Source organism: Phyllobates terribilis, unplaced genomic scaffold, assembly GCF_046119375.1.
Source record: "Phyllobates terribilis strain yellow unplaced genomic scaffold, ASM4611937v1 Scaffold_3__8_contigs__length_932513732, whole genome shotgun sequence".
In the NCBI taxonomy this organism is placed as follows: Eukaryota; Metazoa; Chordata; class Amphibia; order Anura; family Dendrobatidae; genus Phyllobates; species Phyllobates terribilis.
In genome coordinates, this window is record NW_027362763.1 from 721,484,906 (window position 1) to 721,501,572 (window position 16,667).

A 16,667-nucleotide genomic window follows, 5' to 3' on the forward strand; every position below is an offset into this window, starting at 1 on the left:
TCTTTTCTGTCATTAGAACTATTGAGCATTATGCAATAAAAATACCATATCATTTAGTTGTGTCTGCCAGTCCTATCAGCAGACTGTGTATTTTCCTACTTTTAATACCTGGTGCCGTGCCAGCACTGAAGCAATTCCAATTTAAAACCCCCAATATAGTCCTTCCCACCGGGTAGAAGTAGACCATGCTTCTTTTGTAAAGTCACCGACAGTCACACAGTTCTTAATTGTAAAGTGATATTGCGAATACAAAGCTGATAGATTTGGGGGGAAAAAAAAAAAAGTAAAAAAATAACAAAATGAGCGAGATAAGTGATTTTTGCTAAAATTTGGAAAAAAAGTTCTGGGTTGTTTGCAAGAGGCAGAAAAAAGGGATTTTGTGCAAACAATTCTATTTCGTTACTCTAGCAAGTTTCAGTTTTAATACTACTGACAAAAGAGAAAAAGGAAAAAGGGAAGAGAAGAAAAAAAAAAATTGGATTTTTTTTTTTTCAGCTCAGCGGTGGTAATGTTGCAGAAAACACTAATGAGGGAACCCCCATGGCTCTGCCTGCTTTGTGACTTTTCTTTATCATAATTATTTTTAAAACGCAAAACGCCATGAGGTCGCCCGGTAGTGTCCCTACAACTTCCTGACAACTTTTTTTTTTTTTTTTTTTTTAACCTCCACTGCAGATGGCAATTTGTTCTTGTAACCCTAGATATATGTCGGCCCCATTTTCTTCTTGTTTGTATAGTTTCTTTTCTGTTTTTCAGGGACCTTGCTGTGTGTGAGCTAGGGGGTGGCATGACATGCTTGGCTGGTCTCATGGTAGGTTTTTTTTTTTTTTTCTCAATTCCAATTCCATTCACAGAGTGGAACAAAAGGGGAAACAGTTCCACCGCCACCAACCGCTGGGTCAGAGAACTGTCGACAGCCTCAGCTGCGGTCAAGCTGCAGTCTTGAGAGATCTTCCCGGCTGCCTTGCTTTCGTCTCGCATTGATTTTATGGTTGCCTCGGAGAGCAGAAACGTTTTCCTTGAGAGTAGTCGATATCTCTTGTTGTGACATTCCAATCCACAATATGTTACGTCTTGCCATAGTTGAAGCTTTCCCCCCCCCCCAACCTTAGATTATAGTCCCATTTGCTAAAATACAGGAATAGCCTTGCGAATCACAGTTGGAGCACTATGATATAGCTGCTAATGTTTTGCCTGCATTATTACACCAACAAACATGATCCAGAGCTCTCAGTAATTAGATTCTTTTGAATTAGATTGGCCATTCAGGAGAGTCGGTGACCATTCTTCGGATCGCGAGTCATGTATTCAGGAGATATTATGTAGCAGCCCTGTGCATTAGACAAGTTTCTATGTCTCGGCAAATAAAGGCATATTGTTACACTGATTGGCATTTGACAAACCTGTCGCATTTATACAATGTGTTGAGGTTACAGCCCAATGTGCGAAGATGTCAAGCTCACAAAAAAATTACCCTCACAAAGCCATCAGCTTGCAATGCAAAGTTATATGAAGGGCACCAGGCAGCCAGACAGAAAGAGGCTGAAAGGCAGAATGACAGGCCTGGTATGATGGTTCTACTAGATAAACAGAACCCGCAAATGAAAGCCTCTCGGAATACCATCATCCGTTGTCACAATGCAATTACCGAACAGAATGATAGCAAGATAGAGACTCCCGCAAATGGAAAGATAAAAGTATTGACTGATTTGATTGAATGATTAAAATAATGCAGACATAAAATGAAAAAGATTGAAGATTGTTACGGAGAAATAGTGGAAGAAGCATGATACTGAATGCTTGTCACTCCCGGGTCTACTTCCGTGCTGCCTGCGTTTCCTCACTCGTTTCCTCTATTCTCTTTCCTTATAGGTTGCCATTTCTGCTGAAGCCAAAGAAGTTCTCCTAACAGATGGTAATGAAAAGGCCATTACAAGTATCCTTGTTAAGACGTGGGAATTATGGCGTGTCTCTCGCCATCTGATTGAGTAAAGGCAGTAATAAATTCTAAAGGAAAAACAAATATTGAAGCTTTTTAGCTTTTTTTTTGGATTGTTCACACTTGCATACAGCAGCATAAGTTGCCAATGCTCTACCATTGAAAAAAGGTTACAAACCCAGCGTTGTATGCTTTTTTACTCTATAGACCATCGTATTAAACAGTGTAGATTTTTTCCTTGCTAGCAGTGCAATGGTTAATCTGTTCAGTTGAAGCTCCTGGAGCTTTCCTACCTGGATTGTCTCAGCTGTTCAGTGTTGGCCACTCCCCTCTGCTATATATGTTCACCATTGACACTTAGGAATTGCCTGTGTTAGTTCTTACTGCCTGGTTAGGAGTTGGAGGTGTAGTTCCTGGCTGGAGTTGGCATTTGGAAATTTGTTGCTTGGAGTTTTGTTTGTGTGCACATCCTCATCCTCTCCTATTTAATTTCTCCTTCCTTTTAACTCCCCTGTGTTCCTTCTGTTGTTTGGTGACTGTATTTTGTATGATAGTTATTTTCATTTATCCCTGTCTGACTTCCCTAGTTTGTCTGGTTAGCGTTATCTTATACATATATATATGGGAGAGGGGCAGATAAGGGCAGTTATAGGACCATAGTAAGGCACATGAACCCGGCATCTCCACCTTCAGGAGTAATCTGGGAGACATGGATAGACTAGGGCGCCCCTAGTTCTAGGGACCTGGTTAGCACCCACCGTCCCAAGGCACTGCGTGAAACTATTATGTTATGTGTATAAAAGCGTCCTTTTCTTAAAGTGGAAAACCCCTCTAAAGGGAATCTGCCAGCTGGTTTTTGCTGTGTAATCTTAGAGTAGCATAATATTGGACAGGAGACCCTGATTCCAGGGATGTGCCACTTATCAGGCTGTGTGCTGTAGCTTCAATACAGTCAGAATTTTATCAGCAGATTTACACTACAGGACTACATCACAGGTGCAGCCAAGTCAGGCCAATATGTGTAACCCCACCCCCCTACCACTGATTAGAAGCTTGCTAACATTGCACAGAGTACACAGGAAGCTGCCAGTCAGGAGTGTGGGTGGGTTATACACAGTTTAAAGGGGTATTCCCATCTCCAAGATCCTATCCCAATATGTAGTAGGTGCAATAATAATAATATTAGCAAATGCCTCCAATTAGAAATATAGTATAGTTCTCATTTGCTATGTCACTTACCCCATGTGCAGGGCATTGCAGTAGCTTAGGTATCCATGGTTATTATGACCACTAACAGCTAACCAACTAATTAACTGTCACTATATGAGTGGTTGTATCCATGGATACATAAGCTACTGCAATGCTGTACACATGGAGTAAGCGACATACCGTAGCTAATCAGAAGAACTATACTACATTTCTAACTAGAGGTATTTGATAATATTATTATACCTACTACTTAATGGAATAGGCTCTTGAAGATAGGAATACCCTTTTAACTCCTAACTCAGCTACATCTCTATCAGAAAAAACAGGTATTCTATCAAATCTACACCAAGCAGTCCAGTAAGTGATACATTGCTTGAATCAGACTTTCTTGCCCTATATTATGCTGCTATCAGATTATATAACAAAAACCTGCTGACAGATTACCTTTAAAGAAAAAAAATGAAAACAATGAACATTGGGGAAAAAAATCAATGCTAAGTAGTTACCTGATTTTCACTAGAGCTCCTGATGGTGAAGTTAGGATTGCACTATAGGTAGCTGCCAGGTACCACTCCTGGGCAGTCCCCGATACTGCAGCAGCTGACCCCAAGAGTCAGGATCGCAGTGACGGACTCAGAGTCACTGGCAGGACAGGATTCGGATACTGGTTCAGACAGTGCGGATTCTGGAACACAAGACAGGAAGAACACTGGTACTGGTTCAGGTACCGTCGGAGCGGCTGCAGGCTCAGGTACCGCCGGAGCGGTTTTAGGCTCCGGTACCAGTGGAGTGGTTTCAGGTTCGGGCCGGAGCGATAACACTGTACTCATTAACACTGTACTCATAGCGCGATTGTCATCTTCAGGGGTAGGAACGCAGCACAGAACAGTCAATCACCCTTACAGTATCCCTCACTATTTTACTCATTCATAAAATGTTAGTCCCAATATTAGAAGTTATTACCTATCCACTTTGATCTCCCACTGTTCCCAAGAATGGAGCTCTGAAATGCCCTCTCGGAATGGAGTGGTGGCCCAGCATGTGTGCCACTGATCCATTCATTCTTTATGATGCTGTGGTGGGGCATTTCAGATCTCATTTCTCAGGACTGGTAGAGGGGTCCTAACAGCCGTAACCCCCACAATTTTGCTTTGACAGATCAGCAGCTTCTCTTCCGCTCTGCTCTGTTGGTGTCACTGCTGACGTCATGCTGATTGTCAGCATGCTCCCTGCTGCCTTACTGCAGGAAGCCAGCTAACAATTAATATGACATCGGTAGTCATGCTCCGTCGACAGAGTAGCCCGGAAAAGGAAGAGCTATTCTGTTGAAGTGAAGCAGCTGAATTGCCGGCAGGAGCCATCAGTGACCGCTCTGAGCCTGCGTCGGATAGAACAGACAGGTAGTTAGCAACTATCTCTCTATTTGGTTTTTTTTGGCTCATAGTAAAAAAAATAATATAGTTCTTGGACAAACCCCTTAAACAAATTGGGCCATTTTTTTGAAACCCACTCATGTTATATGAAAGGTACTAATATAAATGTTTGTTTTTCATGGAGTACATATTCATACCACAAGCCTAGATCAATTATTATTTTAACCAAGCGTGATCAGTGGCTATAAAATTATATTATCTACTTTTTCCACATATATAATTTTATTGATTTTTTTTCCATCTAAGTGAGGCCTATACCTGAAAGGAAAATGTGAATAATAAGAAGAATATTAATAGCTCGGAAAAACCCGATTAACCTGTAAGTGTGTGTATATTTATACGTATAGTCAGCCACTCTCTGTACTGTTAATTTATGCTATTAGGAATAGCATAACCAAGTGATTTTTATGTGACACCGCTTTGCTGTGTACACAGACGGCAGGGAAATTGAACTGTACAGTGGGAAGAGTAATTTGCAGCTGCACTGAATGGTACGACTGGCACGAAGAATGATTTCTACAGTGAAGCTGTTGGAGATTAGGACAGGAAATGGAAGATGTCTATTTGCATTTGTTCTCTTGATTCATTTAAAGTGAATTGCCAAGGAAGATGAAATTGTTATTCCACTGCAATTATGTCTTCTAAATGATCATATCTCCAAAATACAATACCGGTTAAATCCTGAGGAAGTATGTATTATATACAGTATATAAACGTTAAACAGACATTCCTATTTAAAAAAAACAAACAAACCCAAAAAGCTATCAAAAATTGCTTAAGTTGTGGAAGCCTCGGTTCGCTGCATATTTTTGGCCTACAACAGTCTTCTACTGTAATGTATCTTTTATGCTCCTTTTTGTCCAAAGTATGTCTTGTTTGCGTTTGGTTGGCTGGTTTACTTTTAGATTGCGGAATATTTAGTAGGAAGAAATGTCATGAAATGATTTGTTTTACCGGTGGCTCCTAATACAAGACCGTGCTGGTATCACTGAGCTCTTTACCACCGGCCATTCTGTCCCATGTTAGTAAACGCAGATGGCATGGTAGGGGACTGGATGTTATACACTGGGGGTGGGGGACTGGATGTTATACACCGGGGGTGAGGGGCTGGATGTTATACACTGGGGGGAGAGGGACTGGATGTTATACACTGGGGGGAGAGGGGCTGGATGTTATACACTGGGGGGCGAGGGGCTGGATGTTATACACTGGGGGACGAGGGGCCGGATGTTATACACTGGGGGTGAGGGGCTGGATGTTATACACTGGGGGCGAGGGGCTGGATGTTATACTCTGAGGGGCTGGATGTTATACACTGAGGGGCTGGATGTTATACACTGGGGGGTGAGGGGCTGGATGTTATACACTGGGGGCGAGGGGCCGGATGTTATACACTGGGGGCGAGGGGCCGGATGTTATACACTGGGGGCGAGGGGCCGGATATTATACACTTGGGGCGAGGGGCCGGATATTATACACTTGGGGTGATGGGCTGCATGTTATACACTGGGGGTGAGGGCCGGTTGTTTTACACTGGGGGCGAGGGGTCGGATGTTTTACACTGGTGGCGAGGAGCTAGATGTTTTATACTGGGGGTGAGGGGCTGGATATTTTATACTGGGGCGAGGGGCTGGATTTTATACCCTGGGGGGCGAGGGATCAGATGTTATACACTGGGGGCGAGGGGCTTGACGTTTTATACTTGGGGCAAGAGGCTGGTTGTTATAGACTGGGGGCGAGGGGCTGGATGTTTTACACTGGGGGCGAGGGGCTGGATGTTTTACACTGGGGGCGAGGGGCTGGATGTTTTACACTGAGGGCGAGGGGCTGGACGTTTTACACTGGGAGCGAGGGGCCAGATATTATACACTTGGGGTGATGGGCTGCATGTTATACACTGGGGGTGAGGGCCAGATGTTATACACTGGGGGGCGAGGGGCCAGATGTTTTACACTGGGGGCGATGGGCCGGATGTTATACACTGGGGGCGAGGGGCCGGATGTTATACACTGGGGGCGAGGGGCTGGATGTTATACACTGGGGGCGAGGGGCCGGATGTTATACACTGGTGGCGAGGGGCTGGATGTTATACACTGCGGCGAGGGGCTGGATTTTATACACTGGGTGCGAAGGGCCGGATGTTGTACACTAGGGGCAATGGAACTAAATGAAAATCCTGAACTCAACGATTAACGTGTTCCATTACTTGTGTCCATTACATTAAGTCCTCTTACAGATGGATGGGTAAAATGTTCATAATAGGACTGCCAAAATCCAATGTGAGGCATTGTAGTTGGAAGGGAAGGGTTGTCCATAATGGAATTTGCTTTTAGCTGCTCATTTGCTCTTTAGCAGCTGCCACAGGGAAATGTAGTAATGCTTTCAACTATTCAAATGGGTTCCCCAAAAGGTATCATGCTGCTTGATAAAGGCTCTCTGGGACCATCTATGTGTGAGCCAGAAGTCTCTTTTACAAGGTAAACCTAAGAGGCCTCGTTCTGACGCTCCATAGATTTAGATTGTAAAAGCCACTTTCCGGTCACACAGAGCACAATGTGAGCCGGAAAGTCGGAAGAGCCGTCACATGACTCAGAAGAGGACGGCGATCGGTGAGTATATTACCACACTGACACTACACAACATTAATGTTTACACAGGTTTAGAGAAAAAAAAATAACCGGGAGTGCTTTTAATAATAATCTGGTAATCATATATTCAAAGGCTAATTCAACAAAGTGTTAGTTTAAGAGTGTTCATATTTATGCAGATGCCTTATTTTAGTTCTTTATTTTTCTTTTTCCACCTGAAAAGCTTTCAATTTACTTTTCAATTGAATTGTATGGATTATGGGTGACCTTAAAGGTGAAAAAAAGTTCTGAAATGATTCTTCTTAGTATAATTTTTTTTTTACATGACAGAAAGCTGGCATTTCAACAGGGCGTGCAGCGTTTTTTTGTCCACTGTGTGTAATGGTTAGTACCTGCCAAAAGTGATCCAAGGATGGCCATGGTCCATGTGGATGGCCGGGTGTGTGTCACCTGAGAAGGAGATGGCACCTAGATGCACGATGGGAGGAAAGCAAGCCTATGGATGCAGTGTGATGGGGCAACGTTCTGCTAGGAACCTTGGGTCCTGACATTCATGTGGATGTCAAGCTTACCAGCTACCTAACATTATTCAGCCCAGTTCATTGCTTTATGGCAATGGTATTCCTTAATGGAAAGGCATTCCACGCTACAGAAACTGTTCATGAATGATTTGAGGAACATGTCAAGGGCTTAAGGTCATGATTTGTCTTCAAATGACCAAGATCTCAATAGGATTGAGAATTTGGGGAAAAACAAGTCCCATCCTTAGAGGTCCCCATCTCAAGACTTACAGGAATTAAAAAGATCTTGGTGCCAGAAATCACAGGAGGCCTTTAGTGGTCCATGCCTGATTGGTCAGAGCCGTTTTGGTGGCACAAGGGGACCTACCCAAGATGAGGCATGTGGTTTTAATGTTATTAAGGATGGATGGATGACATACACTCGCTATATTTTTCAGCTACTGTAGGTGAATTTTAGGTCCTTTGGAGTAAAATAACATGTTGTGCTTTATACAGTATTTGTCTTTGCATTACGGATTGTTTGAGTACAAAGAAAGCATTTTGTCAGTGTTGCTGAGTGGCTTTCTACATCCTGGCCTAGATTTAACAAAAAAAAACACTATTGCATCAGTCTCGCTATATAAGCTAAAAATCACAGGTGGCATTTTGCTGAAAAGACTAACTCCACGCAGTCACATTGATTTCATTTTTGAAAATGATATTTGGTAATAAAAAACCTGTTCTTTCCCTATTTATACCTTGCTACTATTTTTATTCGCACATTGGCTAATATTGAATGAATAGTCTGTAGCACTTATATAATCCTTCGATTTTAGGACCGACTGGGCACAAGGTATAAATCTCGAGTGAATTGGTAGCAGAGGAGTGAAGAAAAGTCACAAAATGTTCTCCTTAACAAAGTCGGTACAGATGTGTCACACATCATCAAGAGACGCGAGAGGACGGAGGGATTTAAAAGCCGCTTGATATCCACCAGGTCAGTTATGTCTGCTCTTTATAGGCAGTATTTTTTTTTAGAGTTTGTCTTCATGAAATCATGTTGAATTTTTGTGAGGAAACAATAAAAAAAAAATGTCTATCGCTAAATAAAATGAAGGCTTTCATATATACTAAGAATGATAGCAATGTCAGGCAGGGGTTGACATGTCTATCGCGTTGACTATGGACATTGTAAATGGCATGCATATCCAGAAACAGCCCATCGATGCCCGTAATTCAACCATTGAGTGTAAAATAAAACTTGGTTTTAGTCCTCATTCTTTGATGTCATTTAATAATATTTAATTGATTGACTAACAATATTGACCACTATTAGGGCACAGTCAGACGGACGTATAACTTGGACGAGCATCGCAACTCAATGCTCGGACTGCTCGGACTGCCTGCCTTGCTCTCCCAACCCTAGCGTGACAGCATGTATTTTTATGTAGCTGACGGCCAGTCCAGGCATTGTGTTGCGATCCCCTTCTGAGTTTTATGGCCATCTACCTCTTCTTACTGTGGCTTTAAGGGTTGTCCCAGCTCCTAAATAGAGAATATCTGCATTACTTTGTAATAATTCAGTTTTTATGTCAACCTTAAAGGGTAAAGGCCTCCGTTTTACGTCCAGAAAAAAAATTAGCATTTTTTTTATCCCTATTGTAATCCGTTTGCCATCTTTTTGTCCATTATTTATGTCTGTGTACAATCTATATGTCCATATGGCATCCATTAGTAGTAATAAAGGTCAAATACAGCTTTCTATCTTATTAGTTGTAATGAATCTGTGATAAACACATGATATACGGATGGCAATACATTTTTTATGCACCTTTTGACTTATAATGGACAAGTCTGAGCTGGAATATGGATCAAAGTGGCGCATGCTCTGATTTGTTTTACAAGCAGATCATCGGTCCGTATGTAACAATGTTTATGTGAACAACCACATTGACTTGCATTGGTCAGTGGGCTGTCCGCATGCTATCAGTTTTGCATACGGACGGCACACGGACGTTTAATACATTCATCTAAACGAGAGCTTAGACTACTATCGAAATCGACAGATTCAGCGGACACAATAATGTTTATGGGGTCGCCGGCCAACTGATTGTCAGGGAAGATGTTGATTGGCCATGTCTGATTTTGCTTTGATCTCCCAGAGATAAGCTGCCAGTAGATATGTCTGTCGGTGGCTTTCTGATAACACAAGAGTGATCGGCGCCAAACGAATACTCCTGTGTATGGGACAGATGGCTTTCAGCTGGATGGTCGGCCGAAGCATCGATCTGCCGACAGCCATCTAATGTGTATCGCTGGCTTAATTCCGAACAAGATGTCACCTGTCCTGTGGATAGGTTATGACTTGCTGATTGCTAAAAATTTCTCATCGCTAGACCCGCACCGAACCTGAGAAAGGGGTCTAACAGGCCATTTCGGTGCCCCATTTTGAAGGTTAATGGAGGTCCCAGCATTCAGAAAATTTGTCTGCTACAAACCTCATCATTTACCTATGTCTGGATCCAAGGAAGATCAAAAACATTTGGGTTGTAGGAAAATGTCAAGGCATTTAAAGTTAATGTTCAAATGGTATGTTGTGTGAAAAAAAATTTCCGCTCATCTACTCCAATATTTTGCTCAAAAATTTCACAAGCATTCGGTATGCAAATTTCCTCTTCAGAGAAAAAGAGGACTTGAACTTTATAGCGCCACCTATTGGAAGCAGCAATCCTACAAGTCACAATCAATTCTTTAACGAGTCGTGCAATATGACTTAGGATAAAAGCCAAATCAGAATCTCAATTTGCAGACACAGTGCTTTGGGCTGTTGGCCCTCGTCAGTGCAAAGTATGAGAACAGATTTGGCTAGATGAGAAGCTCTGGACTGAGGTCTAAGGGGTAATGTTTCTCCTTATGGAGAGTGACATACCGGCTCTGGCACGACAAGGCAAGGAGGCTTATTCAGAAAACTCTTCCTATAATTCAGTGCATAATCCACTTTAGGGTATGTTCAATTTTTTCAAGCAGAAAACACTAAAGGAAACGCTAAAGTTTTTTGCAGCAGAAATGCTTACAAAATGTGGCAAAACAAGCTACTGGTGCATCTTCTGGACATTGTTTATCCTCCCATTGACTTTTATTATAATGTATTGAAGGTCTTTCTAGTGGTAAAGCGCCTGAAGAAAGAATGTAATTTTTTTTGAGCAGATTGGTGTCTTGAAAGAATGAAGCGTTTACAAGAAGCTTAAAGAGCCTGAACATATGAACAGCAAGTAATTCTTACATAGAAAATAATAGGTTCATTCTTGTTGGCGCTTTTTGTGGTATTTTCTGCACACAAAAAATCAACGGAAAAAGACACAGTGTGAACATACCCTTACTGTTCATATGAAGAGTTTTTTTTAGTTTGTTTTTTTCCTAAAAGAGGTTTTCAAAAATGATCTGCTGGAAGAAAAAAAAGGTCATGATGCTTCTTTGACGCAGGTCCTAATGGAATTTGCTCCAAATTAGGCACTGTCAAATAAAACAAAGCTGCAAAAACTCTTGTACAACCTTTTTAAAGTGGTTTCCCATAGAAAACAATCTCATATTCCATGTAACTGTAGCAGCACTGGAGGGGTCCCACCAGCACCTATCATTGGGACTGTGGTCCTCAGCCCACATTTTGAAATAGTTTGAATGCAGGGGTGATCCTGCAAGTGTCTTCTGATCTATTCTGAGTCTTTGTAAATAACAAAATTATTATTATTTATTATGCTTTGCTTATATGGCGCCATTAATTCCACAGCGCTTTACAGACCTTATCATTCGCTGTCCCCATTGGGGCTCACAATCTACATTACCTATCAGTATGTCTTTGCAGTGTGGGAGGAAAGCGGAGAACCCGGAGGAAACACACGCAAACACGGGGAGAACATACAAACTCCTTGCAGATGTTGTCCTTGGTGGGATTGAATCCAGGACCCCAGTGCTGCAAAGCAACAGTGCTAACCACTGAGGCTTTATGCTGCCCATAAAATTAGCTGTGCACTGTCCTCGGCTATGTCTATCAGTCCCATACACATTGAATAACACTGCAGCTGGTATGCAAGACCAACGCTCTACTCAAACTCCTCCAGAATGGGCATTCTAAGTCCCACCTATTCTCAGGAAAGGAGCTAAATGTATGGTAGGATAACTCCTTTAATATTCCAATATTGCCATGTGTACAATTGCACCCCAACAAGGGTTACTACCTCACCAATGATAAAGAAAAAAATGTAAATTTTTCTTAGTAAAGAACTTTATGAAGAAGTGAGAAAGTTGTACCATTTGATAGACAAGCGGTTAAAAAGTCCCATAAATCGTTTTTGCGTACTTTGTGCTGATTTTCATCCCTCTGCTTAATAGTCTTTATAATTTACAGTGATTATACAGGCACGCTTTTATTATAAGTTTGCATAGAAAAATACTGTTGACAACCGAAGAAGTGTACAAATTTCCCTGCGAGGATCTATTTGCATATAAATAAGATGTGTTTACAGTGAGTGAACTCAAATTCAGATAGGTAATAGCCGGTCCATCAATTGTCAGACATCAGCAGGATTCCAAACAGTTATTGACAGCCCTTCGCAGAACTGATGTGAATAAGCCCCTTATCACAGGGAATAAGCCTAGGAGATATTTACATCAAGTATCATCCCCATGTTTTACAGTTATAAATGCCTAGCACAATGATGGGGGATGGGGCTGAAATAAAACAGCTGTACTCATAAATAATAATGAAGCGGAAATCATATTTATCATATAGCATAAGCAATTATGCCAGCGTAGGACTGGAGCCGTTATGCAAGGCAACTGGCCCTCCAAATGATAGGCCACAACAGCTTATGATGGGAATGGCACTGAGCAGAAAATTGGTAGCACCATAGGCAACAGTGAAGGCCGCTACGTGCTTAACTCCATACCTAGTCATTAAGATTTAAAGAAATATGAATGAAATTCATGGCAGCCCTGCAGGTTTTTATCAAAAAGTTCCTGCAGCTAAATGGATGAGAGAATTGTCACTTAATGAGGATATGTTAAAGGGAATGTCCAGAATTAAAAATAAAGGTCTGTTTTCTTTTAGAAACCGTCTAGAAAAATCCTGGAAAATTAACTAAAAAATACTGGCCACTAGGTCACTTCATTCTATCTAACCTCCTGTCCACTGCCTGTTGTTAAGTTTAATCTACCTCTAAGGCAGTGGTTCTCAACTCCAGTCCTCAAGACCCACCAACAGATCATGTTTTCAGGATTGCCTTCATATTGCACTGGTGATGGAATTATTACCTGTGTAATACTAATGAAATGCTGAAAACATGATCTGTTGGTGGGTCTTGAGGACTGGAGTTGAGAACCACTGCTCTATGAGCGGAGACACCATAGGTTATAGGAAGAGGGGAACGTCTTTGTTTCTCTGTAGGAAGAGGGGGCGGTTCTTTGTTTCTCATAAAGAAGTGGGGTCAGGTGTTCGTTTTTCTGAGGGAGTGGGGAATTTGTTTTTCTGTAGGAAGGTCTTTGTTTCTCTGCAGGAAGTGGTGGCAGTTTCATTGCTGGAAGTAAGGGCAGACTCTCTGTTTCTCTGCAGGAAGTGGTTACAGTTCTTTGTTTCACTCCTGGAGGTAAGGGCAGACTCTGGTTCTCTGCAGGAAGTGGGAGCAGTTCTATGTTTTTCTGCAGGAAATGGGGGCAGGTCTTTGTTTCTCTGCAGGAAACTGTGGCAGGTCTTTGTTTCTCTGTAGGAAATGGGGGCAGGTCTTTGTTTCACTCCTGGAAGTAAGGGCAGACTCTGCTTCTCTGCCGTAAATGGGGGAAGGTCTTTGTTTCTCTGTAGGAAGTGAGAGCAGGTCTTTGTTTCTCTGAAGCAAATGGGGGCAGGTCTTTGTTTCTCTGCAGGAAATGGGGGCAGGTCTTTGTTTCTCTGCTGGAAATGGGGGCAGGTCTTTGTTTCTCTGCAGGAAATGGGGGCAGGTCTTTGTTTCTCTGCAGGAAATGGGGGCAGGTCTTTGTTTCTCTGCTGGAAATGGGGGCAGGTCTTTGTTTCTCTGCTGGAAATGGGGGCAGGTCTTTGTTTCTCTGCAGGAAATGGGGGCAGGTCGTTATTTCTCTGCAGGAAATGGGGGCAGGTCGTTATTTCTCTGCAGGAAATGGGGCAGGTCTTTGTTTCTCTACAGGAAATGGGGGCAGGTCTTTGTTTCTCTACAGGAAATGGGGGCAGGTCTTTGTTTCTCTGCTGGAAATGGGGGCAGGTCGTTATTTCTCTGCAGGAAATGGGGGCAGGTCGTTATTTCTCTGCAGGAAATGGGGCAGGTCGTTATTTCTCTGCAGGAAATGGGGCAGGTCTTTGTTTCTCTACAGGAAATGGGGGCAGGTCTTTGTTTCTCTACAGGAAATGGGGGCAGGTCGTTGTTTCTCTGCAGGAAATGGGGGCAGGTCTTTGTTTCTCTACAGGAAATGGGGGCAGGTCGTTGTTTCTCTGCAGGAAATGGGGGCAGGTCTTTGTTTCTCTGCTGTAAATGGGGGCAAGACTTTGTTTATCTGCTGTAAATGGGGGCAAGACTTTGTTTCTATGTAGGAAGTCGGAGCCGGTCTTTGTTTCTTGGTTCCTATTCTCATGTTTGTCAAACTACATAGGGAGAGAAGGGATTTCAGCTCAGGCAAGCCATTGGACAATCGTAGGTGCAATGCATGCTGAGACGTGAGGGAAAGGAAGTTGCAGATCCTATATTGCTGGCAGAATGGTGTTGAAGAGGAGTTATTTATTTTGTATGAAGATCTGAAAAGAGCCGTCTCAGAAAAACAGCTGCTTTGTAAATAGAAGCTCATTCAACAAACAGATGGAGATCAGTGCAGATAAAATGTGGCATTACATACTGGTCATTTAGGTACAAGGCCAATCATGTATTCTATTGGTGGGGTGGGTCCCCCAGAGTGAATGCTGCTCTTTGTAAATAACTTTGCTCTTGCTAGAAGGGAAAGGTCCTGATCAAGGAATACTTCTCTAATCCATGTCCTAATTGGGCATATGCTAAGAGGTTGTCTTTATCAGACTACCCCTTTAAAGAAATTCAATACAAAGTGGGAATCTCTAGAAACTAGATAGTACTTTCTTTGATGGTTTTTGTATTTTTTTTTGCTAGTGGCCACCCAGACAAGAAAGAGAAGTGGTTGTTAGGCAATCCAGTCTAACTTTTTCTAGGTGTTTCAATGTATTCAAACTGACTTATCAGACATGTAATTAAACCCACATGGCATTTGAGATAGGTTAGGCTACTTTAACTAGTGTGCAGTGCTCTTGGCACATAAAGCAAACATATCTAAATGCCATTATTCACTCTGTGGGGGCCGAAACAGTGCCAGGACAGCACAGAATATTTTTGCTTATAGTATCTTCTTTTTGCTGTGTGAAACGGTTAATCAGACTTCATACAGAGGCATTCACTTAACCCTAGAACGCATACCTGGGGCCTCGCAGGCCCGCCCTGTTAATTATTTTCTATTTTCTGCAAGATTGCTTTAGTTAGAATTTTGAAACTCTAGGTATTCCTCAGGTATATAGTTGTTTGTCATTTTTGTTTGAGTTATTCCATGTTATTTGCACACGGGCCTAAAAGGCCCCAGGTATGTGAAAATGTAGATTTTTATGGTCATGCGTTCTAGGGTTAAAAAACATATACCACGAGGTATACATTTAATTATATTGAAAGGCTATTGTTTAGACTCACCTGGTGAGGTGGATCCTCTAAGCCTCAGGTCCGGGTGGGCACACGGAGCCCGAGCATTGGTAAAAGCAACAAGGCACATGGGAAGTGAAGACTTGGCACATTCAGGAATTTTGAGAGTCGCAGGACGGATGAAGTGGAACCCAGCAGGGATTGAAGTAAGTTAAAGCACAGTGTGCTGAAAAGATGAAGTACACCGAACTAAAGTCTTGAATCTCAATCCTAAAACATAGATGTGTGTCCAAATGGGCCTTGAATAGGAGATGATGTCACTGAGCCACGCCGGGCAACCTGCATAACCCGACGTGGAGCACAACAGTGGGCAGCAGACCTAGGTGAAGAAAGCAGAGCCCGGGATACTTGTGACAGGTGTAAAACATCTATGGCCAACAGATACAGTAGTATTCTGATATATATGTTTTGAAATCCTCTTGGCCATCTAATGACACTTCAAAATCTGCTCACAAACATTGATGAACATTTGTGATGATTTTGGTTGTAATGACCAACCATGTAATGTGTCGTGACTTTGCACTAGTTGCAGATGTCTGGAAGGAAAAGTATTGGACATACTGGAACTGGATATGTCTCATCCTGTTCCCATGGAGGATAAACTGCAGGCAGAGGAGTCTGGCAGCAGATTACGGCCTTAACCCAATTGAAAATGAATGCTCATCTGAGATTATTATTCTTGAATTTGTAATGTCAGGAAGAATAGCGGTGAACTTCTTGACTATTTGTCAGACAACATCTAAGATATACAGCTATCTCTAATGTCATCAAGACAAAACTGTGACGTGAAAGCCAGAGTGGAGAATTGCTAAGTAAAGCAGCTCCTGCTCTGTCTTACTGGCCACCATAATGTGAAAATATACTTAATGGCCAAATAAAAGTTCCTCTACTGAGAATAGCTTATCTGCAAGTGTTCCTGGAATATTTATGAGGCAACCTTTAAAAATAGGCTCTAAAGTTGACCACTTATCTTACATGTAAAGCCAAAATCAAGCAAAAATTTGATGCATCTTAAAAAAAAGAAGAACCTAAAAAAAACAAGCATGAAAGTTGAATAATGGCCCCAAAACCTCAGAAACATCCACGGAACTGTTTTATTTAAGGCTGTTTAGCAATATACATAATTTTCTCATTTCTCGAAAGTGCTTAGTATGCAAGTTAGTAACAAATTAAAAAGTGAGCATCTGTTTAAAGTTTAAGCTGATCTGTTTTCCTCATCCATGGCTGGCCCAGCTACATAAATC

At 42.1% G+C, this 16,667-nt stretch overlaps 1 protein-coding gene across 3 annotated transcripts in view; it reads left to right on the forward strand.

The window, feature by feature from the left end:
- CAMKMT (calmodulin-lysine N-methyltransferase) overlaps positions 1–16,667 on the forward strand; it is a 659,144-nt gene that overhangs the window by 457,483 nt on the left and 184,994 nt on the right. For all 3 annotated transcript variants that reach the window (XR_012318072.1, XM_073672051.1, XM_073672049.1), the window contains exons 5-7: positions 757–811; positions 1,873–1,936; positions 8,600–8,666. Coding sequence is in view for 2 of the 3 variants with exons in the window: in XM_073672051.1 (XP_073528152.1) it covers positions 757–811; positions 1,873–1,936; positions 8,600–8,666 (186 nt within the window). In the remaining variant the exon portion in view is untranslated. The remainder of the gene's footprint in view (positions 1–756; positions 812–1,872; positions 1,937–8,599; positions 8,667–16,667) is intronic.